Source organism: Strongylocentrotus purpuratus, unplaced genomic scaffold (assembly GCF_000002235.5).
Source record: "Strongylocentrotus purpuratus isolate Spur 01 unplaced genomic scaffold, Spur_5.0 spur5_scaffold_20, whole genome shotgun sequence".
Classification (NCBI taxonomy): Eukaryota; Metazoa; Echinodermata; class Echinoidea; order Camarodonta; family Strongylocentrotidae; genus Strongylocentrotus; species Strongylocentrotus purpuratus.
In genome coordinates, this window is record NW_022145606.1 from 30495519 (window position 1) to 30513232 (window position 17714).

A 17714-nucleotide genomic window follows, 5' to 3' on the forward strand; every position below is an offset into this window, starting at 1 on the left:
GATACACGCATCAGATTTAAAGCGGGTCTACACTACTCGTAGCTACTCGCGGCCTCTATATAGTAAACAATGCCCAAGTGGTACCCATTGGTCCCCCTTTTCTTATGTTAATTGAGAGCTGATTTGATGAGATAACCACCAGTCAGTGACCTGGCAGGGAGGACTAATCCCTCCTGGCCAAACTAGTGCAGATTGGCTCTCATGAAATCTTAATAGAAGCATTCGGTCATGTCGGGACTAAAGTAGCTTGGTCCTGCCAAGGCCTTAGTTCTAAAGCTGGTCCTTACCTGAGCATCGGTGGTCCCTTGGTCCTGACTGGATTCCGTCTTTGGTATTAATGATTCAACTAGTACAGAGAGTCAGACAAGGAGAAAAGGAAAACATTATAACAATATGAGCATTTCAATCACGTGGACTTGTAACCAAAGTGACCGCGCCAAAATTCCCCAGATGTAGCCTCTTGGACATTATTGGGAGCCACTGCTGAAAATGAAATAATTCTGGTGTACTGGGGTGCGCGCCTTTTGATAGTTCACTATTGAAGGAATTTTTAAAATCTAAAGATCATAATTTCTTGTTTTTTCCCCTCTTTTTTTTTACATCTGGTTCAAGACTTTTTAAGGGCAAAAATCGCCTACCGTAGTACAAGTCCAAGTCTTGAATAAATCTAAGGTTTACAATGTCAGCAATGAGTTATCAAAAAATGCACAATCTGTAGATTTGTGACGTCCCTCGAGAAACCAATGGTAAGAGCAACCAGTGCCATAGTTCAAGTCCAACTTAAGTCGATCTCAGTCTCTGTGAAACATCCCCCCTGGTGACAAAACCGGTTCTCAAATTGAAGAGGAGAAAGCCAACTTACCTTTGTTGGCCTCTGCTCGTTTGCGTTCTTCTTGGAGTGCAGCAGTCTCATCTTGGAGAAACAGACGACCCAGCATCACATTCTCAGATGACGGCTCTTCAATCTACAAGAGAGACAAGTAAGACCACTTTTCATGATTCTCTTATTTAAAGCGGTCTTTATAGAGGTGTTGCTGTACGGTGGATAAGTCTCCCGACTGTTAACCACAAGGTACGGCTTTTGAATTAGTGCTGTAAGTCAGACGCTATGTTCGTGTTCGGTTCGGCAGAGTTCGGCAATTTTTCACCCGGACTGGGTTCGATAATATAATAGCAGGCAGCGTTATAGCCACGGCAGTCGGCACCGGGCGGGCCGGACCAGCACGGAGGACTTCTGCCCACTCCTGATGAAAAACACTGCTTCCGATCAGCACAAATTTCACATTAAAAAACTGCTCTAAATGTAATTATTTGTGAAGAAAAGTACTACTTACATTGGTATTTCGGTCTTGAATCGTGTTTTATTTTCAATTTTAAAAGAATCATGTTTTCAATTTGTCAATAAATGATATTTTTTAAAGATTTTCCGAGACGGTTGTTGTCTAATATTAGAGTCATGAAAGCTGCCATCTTGAATAGCGAATCAGGCTAGTTGATTACTGTTTTTTATAAGTGTTTATTTTCTATAGGAAAAATATAAAACCCTATTTTTCCTGAATAAATAAATACCATACTATAATATATATTTATTTCATTATTTATATTGTAAAATTTGTCCAATATTGTTACAATTAAAATAATTTTTTTGTTGTTGAATGGGTTTGAACTGAACTTGTTTTGATGAGCGCCTAGATCACGCACATGTATTCTTGTTTACGGCTTGCGATCGCGACATAGCAGAGGTCAGGATTTGGAATTTAAATGGCACCAGTGAAGTTGCGCCCACCACTGGATAGGCATAAATGGGGTGGAAATTGGGGAAAAAAGTCAACATAAAATGAGCAATCATGTCATGAAAATTAGGTACAAAATGACAAGTTTATTAGCTTGCGAAAAAACATTTTTTCTGCTGAACATCCGAACTAGGCCTTTGCGTTCGGTTCGGTTTGGTTCGGAAGTGCCATGTTCGGCGAACTTCCGTTCGGTTCGGCTACAGCACCATTTTGAATCCCTTTCATATCCTTTGGCAAGACATTTATCTACATTTGCCACACTCCACCCAGGTGAGGAACAGAAGCAAACAATTTCAAACGCTGAAATTCTTGAAATTTATACAACCACATTAAGCAATATAGGACACTTGGTTCAGATTCCGCAAAAATCTGCTAGTCCCCTCCTTGCGCATGCAGCAAGGCTTACGGTAATCTGTGTATGGGGATGGGTGACAAATGTCGGTTTTATTGAGGTATTCCTGGCACTAGACGGTTATTTCTGGGTATACTTTAAAGGGAGGCTTTACTACTTCAGTCAGAAGGGATTAGACCACACAGCGAGCCAGCGAGGTCACTGTGACAGGTGGCTATCTCATTAATTCGGCTCTCATTTAACATAAGAAAAAGAGGATCATGGGGGACCAACAGGCACCGATTGGGGAAGTTTCCTATATAGAGGGAGCAAGTAGCTACAAGTAGTGCCTTTAAAGTGCTTACCATGCTCTCTTGGTAGAGGAGGTACTGAAACTTATCCAGCATCTTCTTCTTCTTAGCCATCAGCTGGTCACTGATCTCATCATAAGAACTCTCACCTGGGAAGAGAGAAAAGCAACATGATGTTTCACACATAGTGGGTAAAATCTTCTACAGTTTCTGCACACTGTCCATCCAAAGTATCAGAAGGTCTTCTTCACCTACTCCTCCTTCCCACAATTTTCCCTGCCTAAGCAAAATTCTCTACGCCTACTTTACGTGTAATGTGACCCATGAACTTCAACTGTCTAATCAACACCTCACGTATCATTTTCATTTGCACTCCAGCTCTTCTAAGAACTTCCTCATTCTCCACTTACTTATTTCTTTGAGTTGTTTCTATTTGTTATTATGTTTTTATTATTACTTTTTAGCTGACTTTTTCCCTCTTTTTCCTACTGTCCTCTTCTGTGATTCTCTCCCATTTTCTACCTAACCCTTTACCTTGAGTTCATTGACACACAGATGTCCCCCATGATATTATCCTTGTCATCATTCATGATCACAATCCTCACCGCCACCACCACCACCATTGTCATTATCATCACCTCCACCACCACCATCATCATCATCATCATCACCTCCACCACCACCATCGTCATCATCATCATCATCATCATCATCACCTCCACCACCACCATCGTCATCATCATCATCATCATCATCATCACCTCCACCACCACCATCGTCATCATCATCATCATCATCATCATCACCTCCACCACCACCATCGTCATCATCATCATCATCATCATCATCATCATCACCTCCACCATCACCACCACCACCACCATCGTCATCATCATCACCACTTTCATTATCATCATCATCACCTCCACCCCCACCACCACCACCACCACCACCACCACCACCACCACCATCGTCACCACTTTTATCATCATCATCACCACCACCACCACCACCAGGGTAAAAAAACATTACAAATACTCACTCTCTTTAGCTTTCTCTTTGGTGGGAATCTTCTCATAAGCTAAGTGATAAGGTAGCAGCCTCTGGATGGCCTCGCTGTACGAAGCAAAGGGCGTCTTGAACTGAATGTTCTCCACGCAGTACTTGTCTAAATCCCGCCTCTCTCGGATACTGCAAACATAATGGGATAATAGGTTGAACAGATGGATAAATAAATTGTCACAGGACTAATAATTACATTTCGCTCACTGATTATGACATAGTATGATGGATTACAATATTCATTTGACTGACACTACATACAAAAATGTGAGAACAATTGCAAAACAAGATATTTATGCTGAAGTCTATAAGTGACAATTGAAGGAAAAAAAAAGCAGCAAAAGAAACAAACAAATAAAACCCAGAAAACTGAGGTAAAACAATTACGAAAATATGGACAGTTGGGCCATGGAGTACAACAGGTAATCTTGCAAGGGCAATGTGTTGTTGGTTTAGTAATTGTTATTTTAGCAGGTTTTTAATAAATTTGTGTGTGCAACAGTGACATCTTTTTTTTTTGGGGGGGGGGGGGGGGGGAGGCCCAATTAGTCAGTATACTACATTGTTACAGTTTTTGTTGATTGATTCATTTTCACCTGTTTTTTCTTCATTTGCTGTGTAGATGGTTTCACAACCAGAAACCCCCCCCCCCCCCCACCCCCAAAAAAAAGTCTAAAAAAGGACTTACAATTCAGCTGCAGCGGGTGGTGGAGTGGGCGCTTTAGGGGGTGGTGGAGGGGAGATGATCTCAACATCTTTGCCCCCTTTCTCGTCAAATCTCTCCCCCTTTGGCGAGCCCTTGGCACCCTTCTTCTTGGGCTTGCTACGGCCGGGCTTAGCAGCTCTCACTGGAGACAGCTGAGCCTGAGTGAAATAAGAAAATAGTAGAACCATCTTGCGTTATAACAAATATGCAGCAACCTCAGCTGTGTTGATAATGCAAATGTCTCGATTAATTCTACTCCATACATATATGCTTTATAAAAACATAACAAAGAGAATAAAATATCAAAGAGGTTAATTAGAACCCCCCCCCCCCCCAAAAAAAAGGCAATTATCTATTAATTACCTTTATTGCACAGTTTTACATAATTTTTCAAAAATTCATAACTTTCTTATTAGTTATCCGATTTTGCTCAAACTTGCATCTTTTTACTTCCTTGTCTTATTTGGCCCCTGCATTTTCTTCTTCTTCATTTCATTTTTTGCCTTACAATGTTCTTTTTCAGTCACGATTTTGCAGACACAACCAGATGGTCGTGATCAGATATATAGCAAGAAAGATGGCATGGGGGAAAGCACATATCTAAAGAGATATATATCGAGATGGGATTAAAGAGGGCGGGTCTAGTACAATAAACCATTTTCGTAATGTAATCAAATTTAAAGGACAAGTCCACTCGACAAATAACTTACTTTCAATAAAAGCAGAAAAATCAGACAAACCAATAAAAAAAAATTGAACAAAATCGGATAACTAATTAGAAAGTTATGAATTTTTGAAAAATTATGTAAAACTATGGAACAATAAGAATCACAACACAAATTGCCAACATGGTTATCAGTTTGTGACGTCATGTCCTCACTATTTATCAATTTGGGCAAATCACTATGCGAGGTGCTTCAATATGAATTTGATTTCATTCACCTGTTGGATATAAGTGTATCTCAATAGTCAGAATTCATATAGCATCACCAAGTTTATTACTGGGTAGGACAAACCCTAAGGCTTATCCTACTCAACAACACATACTGTTTGTATTTTGACTATTGAATTACAATTATTTGTAACAGGTGTATTAAATAAACACAGCACTTAACAAAGATTTATGCATTAAATTTGATTCCATTACGAAAATGACCCATTGATATTGTTATTGTTTTGTTTCGCAAGTTAAATAAAACTCTGGAAAATTGTTACCCAACTCTGCCCCCCCCCCCTTTGAACAAAAATAAAATCTATTTGATTACATAACTAAAATGGCCCTTAGTATTTGAGTACATACCTTGGGTGCTGGAGTACTGGAGGACGGTTGCTGGACAGGTTGAACAGCTACATTAGATACATCTAAGGGCTGTTTATAAAACAATCGACAAAGAGAGAGAAGACAACATTGATTAAAATTGAGAACGTTCTTATCCGAACACAATGGCTCGTTTCATAACAACAGCCACAGATCTAAGATATATCTGCTCACATCCGATCAAATGCAAGGATTTCGGTATCATTATTATAATTATCAGAACATGATGTTGATGACATGTTTTACGAAAGAGGGCCCAGATCCACTTCTGTCTAATCGAAGAATAAAATATCATAAAACAAAAATTAAATGTATATTATACATGTATGCAAAAAGCACATAATTCAACTATCAGACATTAGCTGAAGGATCAACTTCAACCATCGAGCCATAAGAATAGTTCTTCGATTCATGAGTCATCTGTTAATGTGACAATCAAGGCTCCCTCTCTCCCGTTCTTCCCCCTCTGAGTCTGTCTGTCTATATATCTCTCTCTCTGTCTGTCTCACTCTCCCTCTCTCATGTCGCTTTATAAAAGGATGTCACCAGCAAAGGACAGTTAAACCTGTCTTAGCGAACACCTCTATATAAAGGCCACCTGTCTACATTGGCCACTTTTCGTGCTTCCCTTAGGTGGCCTTAAAGATGAAGTTGAGTTCTGGTCATGCGATTTCATTGTGAAAGAAACGGTGTGGAATCGACCAGAAAAGGTTGATCATCTAGCATATATAAGAATTTGTGTGTATTGCAAGGTTCTGGAATCATCAAAATGATAACAAATTTGACCAAGTCTTGGTAAAGTTACAAACACTGTACACAGAAAGATGTATATGGGACTACACGAACACGTGGCGTAAAAATCCTACCCCCCGAGTTATACGATGTTACATGACATATTTAGAATATAAAGGCATTTGAAGAGCCATGCTTTTCAGGGAACATGTCTTATCTGATGTTCTTCCACACTTGCATAATAAGAATGATAACGCTCATGAATTATTTTTCACCTCTTCCCAGAACTCAACCTTCTCTTTAACAGACAGGGGGGGTGTTTCACAAAGCCTTTTTTCAATGAAAAATGACTTAAATCAGTGACCAATCTGCTTATAACCAATCAGAAGTAAGGATTTCACTAGCTTATAAAAAAAACAAGTTTTGTGAAATGGGGCCCAGGGGGGTGTTGCACAAAGATCTTAAGTTGTACTTATCTCCAAGTTGGACTTAACATTTATGGAAAGCCATTAGCATCCTTGAAAATATTTTTGTAAAAGTTATTTTAAAAGGCATAAAATGTTGATTCAAATCATTCATATTTTCTATTATCATGGGAGATTACATGTTCTTGATGTGGAGTTTATGAAAAGTCTAAAGTACTTGAATTTTTGCTTCTGAATGTATTTCATTATAAGGCTACAAATGGCTCTCCATAATATTTAAGTCCAACTTTGAGTTAAGGTCGACTTAGAATCTTTGTGAAACACCCCCCTGGTCTGATTGTACCTACCTTCTTCTGGCCCGGATGCAGCTTGGCCTGCTGCTGACGGTAGAACTCTTGTTGCTGCTGTGGAGTCATGTTCTTGAGCTGCTCCTGGAGACGTCTCAGGACATCCTGCTGTTGAGGCGTCAGGTTCTGCAGCAGAAAAACAGAAATATGTTTATCTTTAAAGATAAAGTTCAGTTCTAGTCATGCGATTGCATTGTGGAAGAAACGTTTTGGAATCGATCAGAAAAGGTTGATCATCTAGCATATAAGTAATTGGTGTGTATTTCAATTCAATTCAATTCAATTCAATAAGGGTTTATTCGTATGATGTTCTGGCAGCCGAAGCTGAATTGCAGATCATTTGTACAAGGTAAAAACATCATGATATTTAAAATACACTGAGCATTATACATGTTGACATAAAATAAAATTAATGACATATAAAAGGAATAAAATACTAGACACATTTATACACATAATAGGCAACATCATTAAACATAAACATATACAAAAATATATGAAGCTTACTTTTTTGAATAATAATCGTTTAAGATACGAACAAAATAGGGAATAGAGCTGTTATTAAAGCGACTAGTTTTACAAATAAATTGAGAATATTTCTGTACATTTCGTAAATTAAATTTAATAATTCTTTGACTTGGTAGCCATAACAAACACAAATCGTGCTTTTCTAATCTAAGGGCGAAATCAAAACAAAGTGTACTGCAAGGTTCTCAAATCATCAAAATGATAAGAAATTTTGTCACGTCTTAGTACAGTTACAAGCACTGTACACAGAAAGATAAATAAGGGCCAACAAAACATTTTTCCACACTTGCATAGTAACAATGATTATGATAATGCTCACATATTATTTTTCACCTCTCCCTAGAACTCAACCTTCTCTGAGTTGATGCTCTTGTGGTACTAACTAGACAGTTAAGAAGAAAAAAGGGAGCAATAAGAAATAACAAACCTTGCCCACTAACTGAACAATATTTGTGGTGAAGATATGCTGGAAGGTGCTTGCTGAGCTGCTAGCTCCTGGTATCTGTACCCCTGGTACCGGTACAGGTATACCGGTAGACGAGGAGGAGGAGGCAACAGGTTGGTCGGACCCCTGGGCCCCTGCTGCTGGGGCAGGGGTTTGGGTGGTGGCTTGGGCTGCAGCGGCGGCTGCTGCTGCAGCAGCTGCGAAGGCAGATGACACTTGCTGGTCGGTGGTGGCGGCGGTGGTGGTGCAGACCTGAAAAGGATAGCAGTGAGAAGTGGTAATTAATAATAATGAAGATAATGATGATGATGATGAAGATGATGACACATGATAAGATATTGTACTTTTAAATGTAAGCTTTAAACCTCGTCTGCACTAGTTTGGCCAGAAGGGATAAGACCACACAGAAAAAGAAAAAGAAAAAAGAGGATCACGGGGGAATAACAGGCACCGATTGGGGAAGTTTTCCATATAGAGGGAGCAAGTAGCTACAAGTAGTACATTGAGGCTTTAATATGCAACATTCTCAAGAAGCATGAATGGGAACATATTTAATTTTCATGCACTGACTTGAAAATAGCAAAACTTGGTAAGGGTATGAATTGTTTGGTTGCTAACTGATGTATAAACAAAAAGACACCCCCCCCCCCCAAAAAAAGGAATTTGTTGTCATACCTTGTATTGTCCTGTAGGTTGGCTAGATATAGCAGCAACTGCTGCGGGTTTAGGAATGTTGGGTGTGGGCGCTACAGGCCCGTATGACTGCAGAGTTGTACCTGAAGTCCCTAGATTTGAGGGGGCCATAGCAAAAGTCCCAGAACTGGCAGCATTCTGAAAAAGGGAGTAATGAAAAAGTGTTTGATAATGTAATGTTCCATCAATAACTTTCCTCAATAGGACATTTTCAAAATGTGACCGAATTTACACTGAAGTGCATTGATGCAAGTATTTTATTCATCTGTTATGAATAATTGTATTTCCACAGTCAGAATGCATATATCACATGTTGCTAGGTAAGGCATTCATAATGGTTGTCCTACCAAGCAACCACCAATATATTCAATTTGAATTCTGACTATCGAGACACATTTATTTGTAACAGGTAAATGAAAAAATTTATATCGAGGTGCTTCAAAAAGGTATATGCATCAATTTAGTTACCTTATGAGAATGGTCTTTTTCTTTTTTATATAATGTACAAAGGGCAGACACCACGACATGCTGCATCTGACACACAACAGAATGAGACGTCTTGACAATAGCTATACAGTGTATAAAGAGGCTGTCATACAATGGTCAAGGAATGTAATGACAAGAAAATTCTGGATACTAACAAGAAAAATTACTAATGTCTAGCAGCTAACCCATTAAAGTTAAGACACAACACAGCTCATTAGATAATCTGAACACAATTCCTGCAAGTGACATTATGGTGTATTCAAATTACATTTATTGCATTTTTTAAAAGTCATTGATCATTGTGTTTCAGTGAAAAAGCCCTGTTATTTCCACCGAGAATAAGGACCATTCTCATGGACTGCCTGATCTTGAAGTCTATTCCATGACACAGCAAGGTCATCAGCCACAAAGCTGCCAATCATTCCTATTTTAAAGGAATGATTCCTAGTTTTTTTACCCTAAAGCTAATGATATGAACCCCAGATTCCTCTCTTTTTCTGAAACCTTCTGTGTAAAAAAGTATACAAAATGACTGAACTCTTACTTTTGCCTCAAGGGATTCATCATTTTTGCTCTCTACGGTTGTTCCCTACGCCTGTAGGCCTATTGTCGATCCCAACATTATCTGTTATGTGATATTTATGTTGTATTTTTGTTTGTCTTTTGATCGTTTTGTATTTTTATCAGATTGTGGAAATAAACTTGAATTGGATTGATGTACTCACCTGAATACCACCTTCAGATGCCGTGACCTCCACCTTGACACTCACGACGTTAGGTAAGGCAGTGGCAGGTGCTCGCCCAGCGAGGGCAACACCACCTCCAGCTCCAGTCCTGGCTGGAGGAGGAGGTGCAGTGGTGGTGTCTGACGACGCCTCCAGCTTGGCCCTGGCCTGGCTGTTGATCTTCTGCTGCAGGTCCAGGAGCTGCTGAAGCATCGCCTCTTGCTTGGGGGTGCGGTTGACGATGCCTTCTAGCTGTCGGATGAACCCTTGGACGCTGTGTAGGCTCTGCTGTGTCTGGACACTGAAGTGGGAGGTTTTGGCCTTCTGAAAAAGTCAACCATTGAAATATAAAGCCCCACTGCACTAGTTACAACTACTTGCTCCCTCTATAAAAAGCAATGCCTCATCGGTGCCTGTTGGTCCCCCATGATCCTCTTTTTCTTATGTTAATTGAGATCTGAGTTGATGAGATAGCCACCTGTCAGTAACCACCCTGAGTGGTCTAATCCTCCTAGCCAAACTAGTAAAGACAGCCTTTAAACATGAATTTAACAGTAATTTCACGAATGAACACATGTGTGGCTATCTACTTTGAGAAAACATAGATCTAAATTCGATCATTCAATTGCAAATAGTTATCGCCTTTTATACATTTCTCTTCGAGATAATTCTCAATTTTATCACTTGTGCCAATTCTCAAAAAAATTATCAATTTAAGCTGCATATTTGTTCTAGCTTCGCTTTTATACAATAGTACAATGAATATATGCATGAGTGTCTATCTACTATCTACTTTGAGAACACATAAATTGAAATTGGATCATTCAGTTGTTATTAAATAGTGCCTGGGGTAAAATTGAGAATAATCTCAAAGGAGAAAAAATAATGAATAACAATCAAATATACTGTACATAGAAAAATGAAGACTTAACACACAACAAGAAAATCTACAAAAAAAAAGGGTTTTTAAATTATAGGAGACAATACAAGCTTATTTTTTCATTCCAATTCTATTTAAACAAAAATCCATTTAAGCTTATTATTCTATGCTAGCTTTAGTTCTTTGGTAACATAGGACATGGGTTTGAAAATGTAACAACTGACTTTGCTGCATATAGGTAAAGGCACCCCTTAAATGATATTCATGAGAGGTTTGAAAATGTAACAACTGACTTTGCTGCCTATAGGTAAAGGCACCCCTTAAATGATATTCATGAGAGGGAAATGTAGGACAGACCACACACAGAAAATACTTACCGCTTTAGGCTTGAAAGCAGTACTGGTTGTGTGCTGGCTCTGTTGAAGCTGCTGCAGTCTTCGGCTAGCCAAGTTGGTGTCCTTCTGCAAGGTGCCCCCAGCATTGATGGATGTTGCTGCAACCCTAGGTGTGGTGAACTGTGTTTGGGCTCCCTGTGTTTGGTCTCCCTGAGAGGGGGCTGTTGATGCTTGACTGCTTTGGAGGCTTCCTTGTGGCACTTGTCCGGGCTGGTGACCCTGAGACATGACTTGACCTGCTTGGAAACCGGGTTTCTGATTCATGTGGTTTGAAGGGAGCTGGGGTGCACTCTGCAGCATTCGACTAAGCTGGCTACCCTGGGACACGCTGCTCTGAGATACCGACAGCTGACCAGACTGCGATGACATTTGATTCGCCTGCGATCCGACAAAGTTCATCTGTCCTGGAACAACTCCTTGTGTTTGAGCCATCGGGTCAATCTGAAGAACAGCCTGGCCCTGGGTTGCTGTCTGCTGCACAGGAAGAGGCTGGTGATGAACCGTTCCAGAACCATTCCTCCCTCCAGACGTCTTCCGAATGAACTTGTTCTCTACTTTTACAGGTACCGGATCCTCATCGTCAAACTCAAAGACATCTTTTTCCTTAGTGACTGATGGTATCGTTCCTAGTGGAGCCTGTTTTTGTGAAGGAAGAATAGACACGTTCGGAGGAGCTTGTGGGGGAGGAAGCATCACCGATATAGTATTTGAGGGCGGTTTCTTTTTTGAAGATGAAACCACTGGAGGTTGACTTTGATTTGGAACAAACGTCCCTCCTTGTCCAGGTGCAAGTCTTTGCATTCCATCCTTCTGTCCAGTATTCACAGCCTGAATGGTGACATTGGGTGTGTAATTGGGGTTCTGATTTTGAAGTCCATCCGATGCTCTAGGAACACTGTTGGTGCTGAAGGTGGTCGATCCAGGTCTCATGAACTGCTGCATATCGCTTTGTCCCGTAGAGGATGGTATTCCACCTGGTCTTGTGTTACGAGTGGCATTCTGGGTCGCTTGCAAGATCGAGGACGCTACCAATTGTGCTTGATCAGCACTTGCAGAGAGATTATGTTGCTGTTGTTGTTGATGAAACTGCGGTTGACCTGCAACACCAGTTTGTTGCATTTGCTGGAATGAACCTGAAGGCATTGAAGCACCCATCTGTTGTTGCTTTGCCATCTGCTGTTGCTTGGCAAGCTGCTGCTTCTGCTTGAGATGTTGTAACTGCTTCATCAAATCTGGATGTTTCTGCAAGAGTGACTGAAACTGCTGCATGTAATGAGCTTGCTCCTGTGCACCAGATTGACCCTTTGCTTGGGCTGCCTGAGCCTTTTTCAAGAGGTCAAACGCTTGTAACAGCTGGGGCATCATCTTCGTGGAAGACTGACCGGCTTCTTGTCCAGGTTGTACCGACTGGACTGGAGCGTTTGATTGCATCATCTGTTGACCGGATGCACTCTGTTGTACATTAAGTGACATTGGAGCATACATTGGTTGGTTGCTCTGGATTACCTGGCCGCCACTGTTCATCATGCTCTGCTGACTTTGTAACCCTTGAGAACCCAGGAGATGCTGGCTTTGATGAGATTGCACAGGCATGCCTTGTGGACTTGGTAACTGCTGACCTTGTGGGCTTGGTGAAGGATGACCGACGCTAGGTGGACGTGACATCTGTCTGCCCTGAGGGCTGGGTAATGGTTGACCAGCGCTTGAAGGGCGATGTGGCTGCATGGCTTGAGGACTCTGTATGGACTGCCCTGCACTTGGTGGGCGATGAGTTGGCATTCCTTGTGGACTCGGCAGAGGTACACTAGGAGGGCGATGAGACGCGATCCCTTGTGGACTCGGCAGAGGCACACTAGGAGGCCCATGAGACAACATCCCTTGCGGACTCGACATAGGTACACTAGGAGGGCGATGAGAAGGCATCCCTTGTGGACTTGGCATAGGTACACTAGGAGGGCGATGAGATGATATCCCTTGTGGACTCGGAATAGGTACACTCAGAGGGCGATGAGACGACATCCCTTGTGGACTCGGCATAGGTACACTAGGAGGCTGATGAGACAGCATCCCTTGTGGACTCGGCATAGGTACACTAGGAGGGCGATGAGACGCAACCCCTTGTGGACTCGGCATTGGTACACTAGGAGGGCGATGAGACGCAACCCCTTGTGGACTCGGCATAGGTACACTAGGAGGGCGATGAGACGACATCCCCTGTGGACTCGGCAGAGGTACACTAGGAGGGCGATGGCTTTGATTGGATTGAGGGCTTGGTAGTGGCTGACCAATGCTTGGTGGTCTGGAGATTCCCTGTGGAATTGGCAAAGGTTGTCCAGCACTTGGTGGATGAGATATTTGGCTCTGGTTCGCAATTGCCTGAGCTTGCATTTGACTGGCTTGTGCTTGATTGGCCCCCAGCTGCCCTAAATTTTTCCTCTGTTGAAGTTGCAAGAGTTGGTTCATCAGTGCCGTAGTGTCAACTCCAGGATTTGCAGCAGCCATCTGTCTCTTCAATTGCTGTAACTGCAGAGCACTGACCATTGGTCTGTTCTGAGTGCCTGGCTGTTGCGCAACGTTCATACCTTGACCTTGACGTTGCATTTGTTGTTGAACTTCTAGGGCACTGATCATAGGCTGCGTTTTAGCAGCACCTGCAACATTCATGCTCTGTCCCTGAAATTGACCAGGATTCTTGAGATGAAGTGCGCTCATCATGGGTGCATTCTGTCGAATCGGCTGCTGGTTGAAAGATGTACCTTGAGGGTTTATCAACTGCAAAGCACTAACCATGGGCTGCTGTTGGTTATGAGCGAGACTCTTCATACCCGATTCCTGCATCTGCTTAGCTTTGAGTTCCAATGCACTTATAAGACCAGGAGTGGAAGATACTCCTCCAGCGCTCATCATTCCACTACTGCTTATGACATTTTCTAAACTTGCCGTCACATTTGTATTACTCCCGAGCATATGGGAACCCGAGGTAAATTCATTAAGATTTCCGCCTTGGTTAGGTAGGGAAGCAGCCGTCGAGGAGGCTAAGCTTGCGGTAAGAATGCTGCTGGTAGATGTTGTTGTAGATGTAGAGGTACTGCTTGCGACTACATGACCAGCCTTTCCTTGAAATGTCTTCAAGAACTCCTGTTGAAAGTTCCGGTTGCTGACTGGAGCCACTGGTCGTGCCCCGAACATGTTTTGCTTCTTCAGTTGCGTCTTCTTGGTAGGTAAACTGCTCGTATTTGAGGTTGTACTCAAAACTGAGGTTGACTGGACAGAAACAGCTGCAGAGGATACAGAATCCTGGAAGTTCTGTTGGGTGAGTTGAGGGTGCTGAACTAAGGCAGGTACACTACCATTATTTCCTGGCAAGGTTTGAGTCTGACTTGGCAAGCGTTTCGTATTGACATTACTTGGTGTGACAATGGTGTTTGCAGGAGGAGAGTTCTGCTGAATGAAGATTGGCTGAGACTGGGTCCTCAGATCTGCTGTGCTGCTCAGTGCCTGCCTGAGATGAGCAGACGAAGTCTGGTCGGCCCTTGCGTCATGAGGCTGTACTTTTTGGAGTATCGTTTGTAATGGGCCTGAGGTTTGGTTTGCAAGAGAAATGGCAGCCATCTGTGCTTGACTTGACTGAAGTTCAGATTGTGAAGTCTGCTTAGAGTCTGCCTGTACTGTGGATATCTTTCCATAGAGTTTATGTCGGAATGTTTCAACTGGTTTAGGCTTGGATGAAGGAAAAGGTTCCGACTTGATCAAGTGCACTTCATTCTTAGCGGCCGTTACTGATTGTACATATGGTTGAATTGGATTGGATACATTCTGACTACCAATACTGCTTGAGAGTGTTACAGATGGAGTATTTACTATTTGGCTGGTTGGTTGGTAATATGACACAAGATCTGCCTTTGATGGAGGAGCAGCATATGTAATATCTTTGGTGCGATATGCAGTGGAAGCTGCCACAGACTGCGATGAGACGGTCGCTACTTTGGTTTGTGCCTGTGCTGAACTAACTACCTTTGGCTGAATGAGCTGTGGAGTTGCTTGGACCTTACCGTAGGTTCCTGGCTGTTGGCTCTGCACAAAGCTTACTTGATTGGTTCCAGATTGAACTATCCTGGCTTGGCTCTGTGCAATTGGAAGGACATTTGATGCACCTTGCGGATTCTGGATCACAATAGTTTGACCACCTGTAACATAACCTTGAGGCAATGTTATTGTTTGGTAGGCCTTTCCACCCGAAACACCAGACTGCAAAAACTGCATTACTGGTAAAGCTTGTTTCCCTCCCTGTTGTTGATTGACAGTAATCGTACCTGGCTGAACGACCGACCCTATGGCCTGCCCAGGCATCTGAATGGTGGCAAGGCCTGAACCACTTGTTTGGAGTTGCTGAATCTGTTGAGGGGCAAGAACTGTCGTTGGTCTTGTCATGAATATGAAGCTTCCTTGAGTGGCACCTATCGTGATGACAGGCTGGAGGACAGGAACAGATGACGCAGCAGAGGGTTGAACTTGGCTTTGTACAGCCCCTTGCATATTGTGTAAAACAACAGTCTGCTGTCCTGTCGCACTGGCCTGTCCGTGGTTCAACTGGATAGTCTGTCCAGCTGGAGCGCCCCCTATTGTTTGAATATTTCCACCAGCTTGTGGCGCCAGCATGATTCTAAGTCCTTGTTGGGGAGGTGGTGCTTTAGACACGGCTGGAGCACCCATTCCCAGCTTGGGATGTATGTTCAAGGGAGTCTTTGTGTTGAGGACATATGTCTGCTGCATGGGCATGACAGTCTGCTGTCCACCAACAATTACCTTTCCAGGTGCTTGGAGGAACTGGGAGTTGATGACCTGCCCCTGAGCATCAATGACAGGCTGAGTTGAGAGGACTTGTGTCTGGGGCTGTGGTTGAGGTTGTGTTTGTGGCCTTACAACTGCCACTTGAGGAATGCTTTTGGTTGTCAGCTTTTGATGGTCTGTGACGTTACTACCTTGCACAGCCCCTCCCTGGACCATGACATTTGAGGGCGCTGCATTACTCTGCGGGACACTGGGTGTGGGCTGGACACTTTGTATCTTTCCTCCCAAGCTCTGTACAGTACGTGCAGTTACAGATCCTTTGACAGCTCCAGCCTGAGAAACTTCTACTTGTTGATTAGGAACATCATCTGAAAGTTCTCCTACTCCAGACAGCATCAGACTCTGTTGAATCACATCCTGGACGTTACGCGAACTGACCGAGCTGGGCGGGATGGCATGCTGCAACTTGTCAACTTCGTCCTCAAATGAAAAGATGCTCGAGAAGTCATCTTTCCCTGCGGCACTCTGGACGGATCCTTCCACACCCTCCTTAACTCCCAACTTCCCAAACAGGTCATCTCCTGCGGAAAAAGCCTGGTTGTTGCTACCCTGTGTCTGACCAGTGCCCATCATGAAGTCCGGGAATATCTCCTTGATCTCTCCCCCTTCTTGCTCACCGAACCCAAGGTCGATGATCGGCCTGGAGGCGGCCTGGTTCTGGCTGGTTTGAGGTTTGTGGCTGGTCGGGGTGAAAGGTCGATCACCCAGGAGGGAGAGGACAGTGTCATTTTGGATCGGTGGGGGCGAGATGTTCTCAAGGCGCATCAGAACAGAGGATGGGGTCTCATGATGGGACATGGAGGTGGCGCTAGGGTTGGGTCCGGTGGCATACTGGCTATGGGTGAGAAGAGTCTGCTGCTGGTACCGGGAGAACTCCTGTGTATCATAGAAAGACAGAACAAAGTCCATATTTAGAACAACTGATAGCTATGGGAGCAGATTGCTTAGGCCCAATTTTACAAAGGAGGTTTTAATTCAACCCATGGTTTAAACCGTCATTTACATACCCAGGGTCTAAAATTAGCGCAAAATAAGCGCGAAACAGTCAGATGTCCACAATCATTTTGCGCTAATTTTAGACCATGGGTTATGAAAATGAGGGTTTAAACCTCCTTTGTGACTTCGAGCCTTAGTGTTCACATTACATCAACTATTAAATTGATAACTGAATTTGAATGCAATAGGGTCTAATGGTGGAAAAAAGAAAAAAAGGAAAAGAATTATGACTTCCTTTCCTGATATAAAGATGCAAGAATTGAACAATTAATGGGAACATAATGTAGAACAAATTTTCTTTTAACACGACAAAATAATTCTTCTACAGGTATAGCTCAAAATTCTCTGTGATCCACACATCGTGGATCACATAATCGTTCCGCAAGTCTTGCCGCTGCACTTTTGTCTTTTGGCAAGACATTCTACATTTGTCATTCTTCATCCATTTGTGGTAAATGGGTACTTAGTAAGGACTGTTTCCAGGATGTACTCTGTAGGTGTTTTGAGCATTCCTGGGATAAATGTGTGTTGCATTAACATAATTATCATTATCATCATTGTCATCGTCATCATCATCCTCATCATTACAACTATAATTAAAGATTAAGTTGAGTTCTGGTCATGCGATTGCATTGTGAAAGAAAAGGTGTGGAATGGATCAGAAAAAAGTTGATCATTTAGCATGTACAT

The 17714-nt window shown here is 42.5% G+C and overlaps 1 protein-coding gene across 6 annotated transcripts in view; it reads right to left on the minus strand.

Annotated features, from left to right (window-relative positions):
* The window catches only part of LOC115918880 (mucin-19-like), a 34065-nt gene that overhangs the window by 2842 nt on the left and 13509 nt on the right, over window positions 1-17714 (minus strand). For 5 of the 6 annotated variants that reach the window (XM_030993174.1, XM_030993173.1, XM_030993177.1 and 2 more), the window contains 11 exons: window positions 11160-16904; window positions 9903-10226; window positions 8674-8829; window positions 7981-8250; window positions 7026-7151; window positions 5504-5572; window positions 4186-4361; window positions 3478-3626; window positions 2490-2584; window positions 863-965; window positions 288-346 (listed from right to left, as the gene is read on the minus strand). In XM_030993174.1, coding sequence (XP_030849034.1) covers window positions 288-346; window positions 863-965; window positions 2490-2584; window positions 3478-3626; window positions 4186-4361; window positions 5504-5572; window positions 7026-7151; window positions 7981-8250; window positions 8674-8829; window positions 9903-10226; window positions 11160-16904 — 7272 coding nt within the window. Of the gene's footprint in view, window positions 1-287; window positions 347-862; window positions 966-1691; window positions 1789-2489; window positions 2585-3477; window positions 3627-4185; window positions 4362-5503; window positions 5573-7025; window positions 7152-7980; window positions 8251-8673; window positions 8830-9902; window positions 10227-11159; window positions 16905-17714 lie in introns of those variants that run through there. The other variant, XM_030993178.1, reaches the window with a different exon arrangement.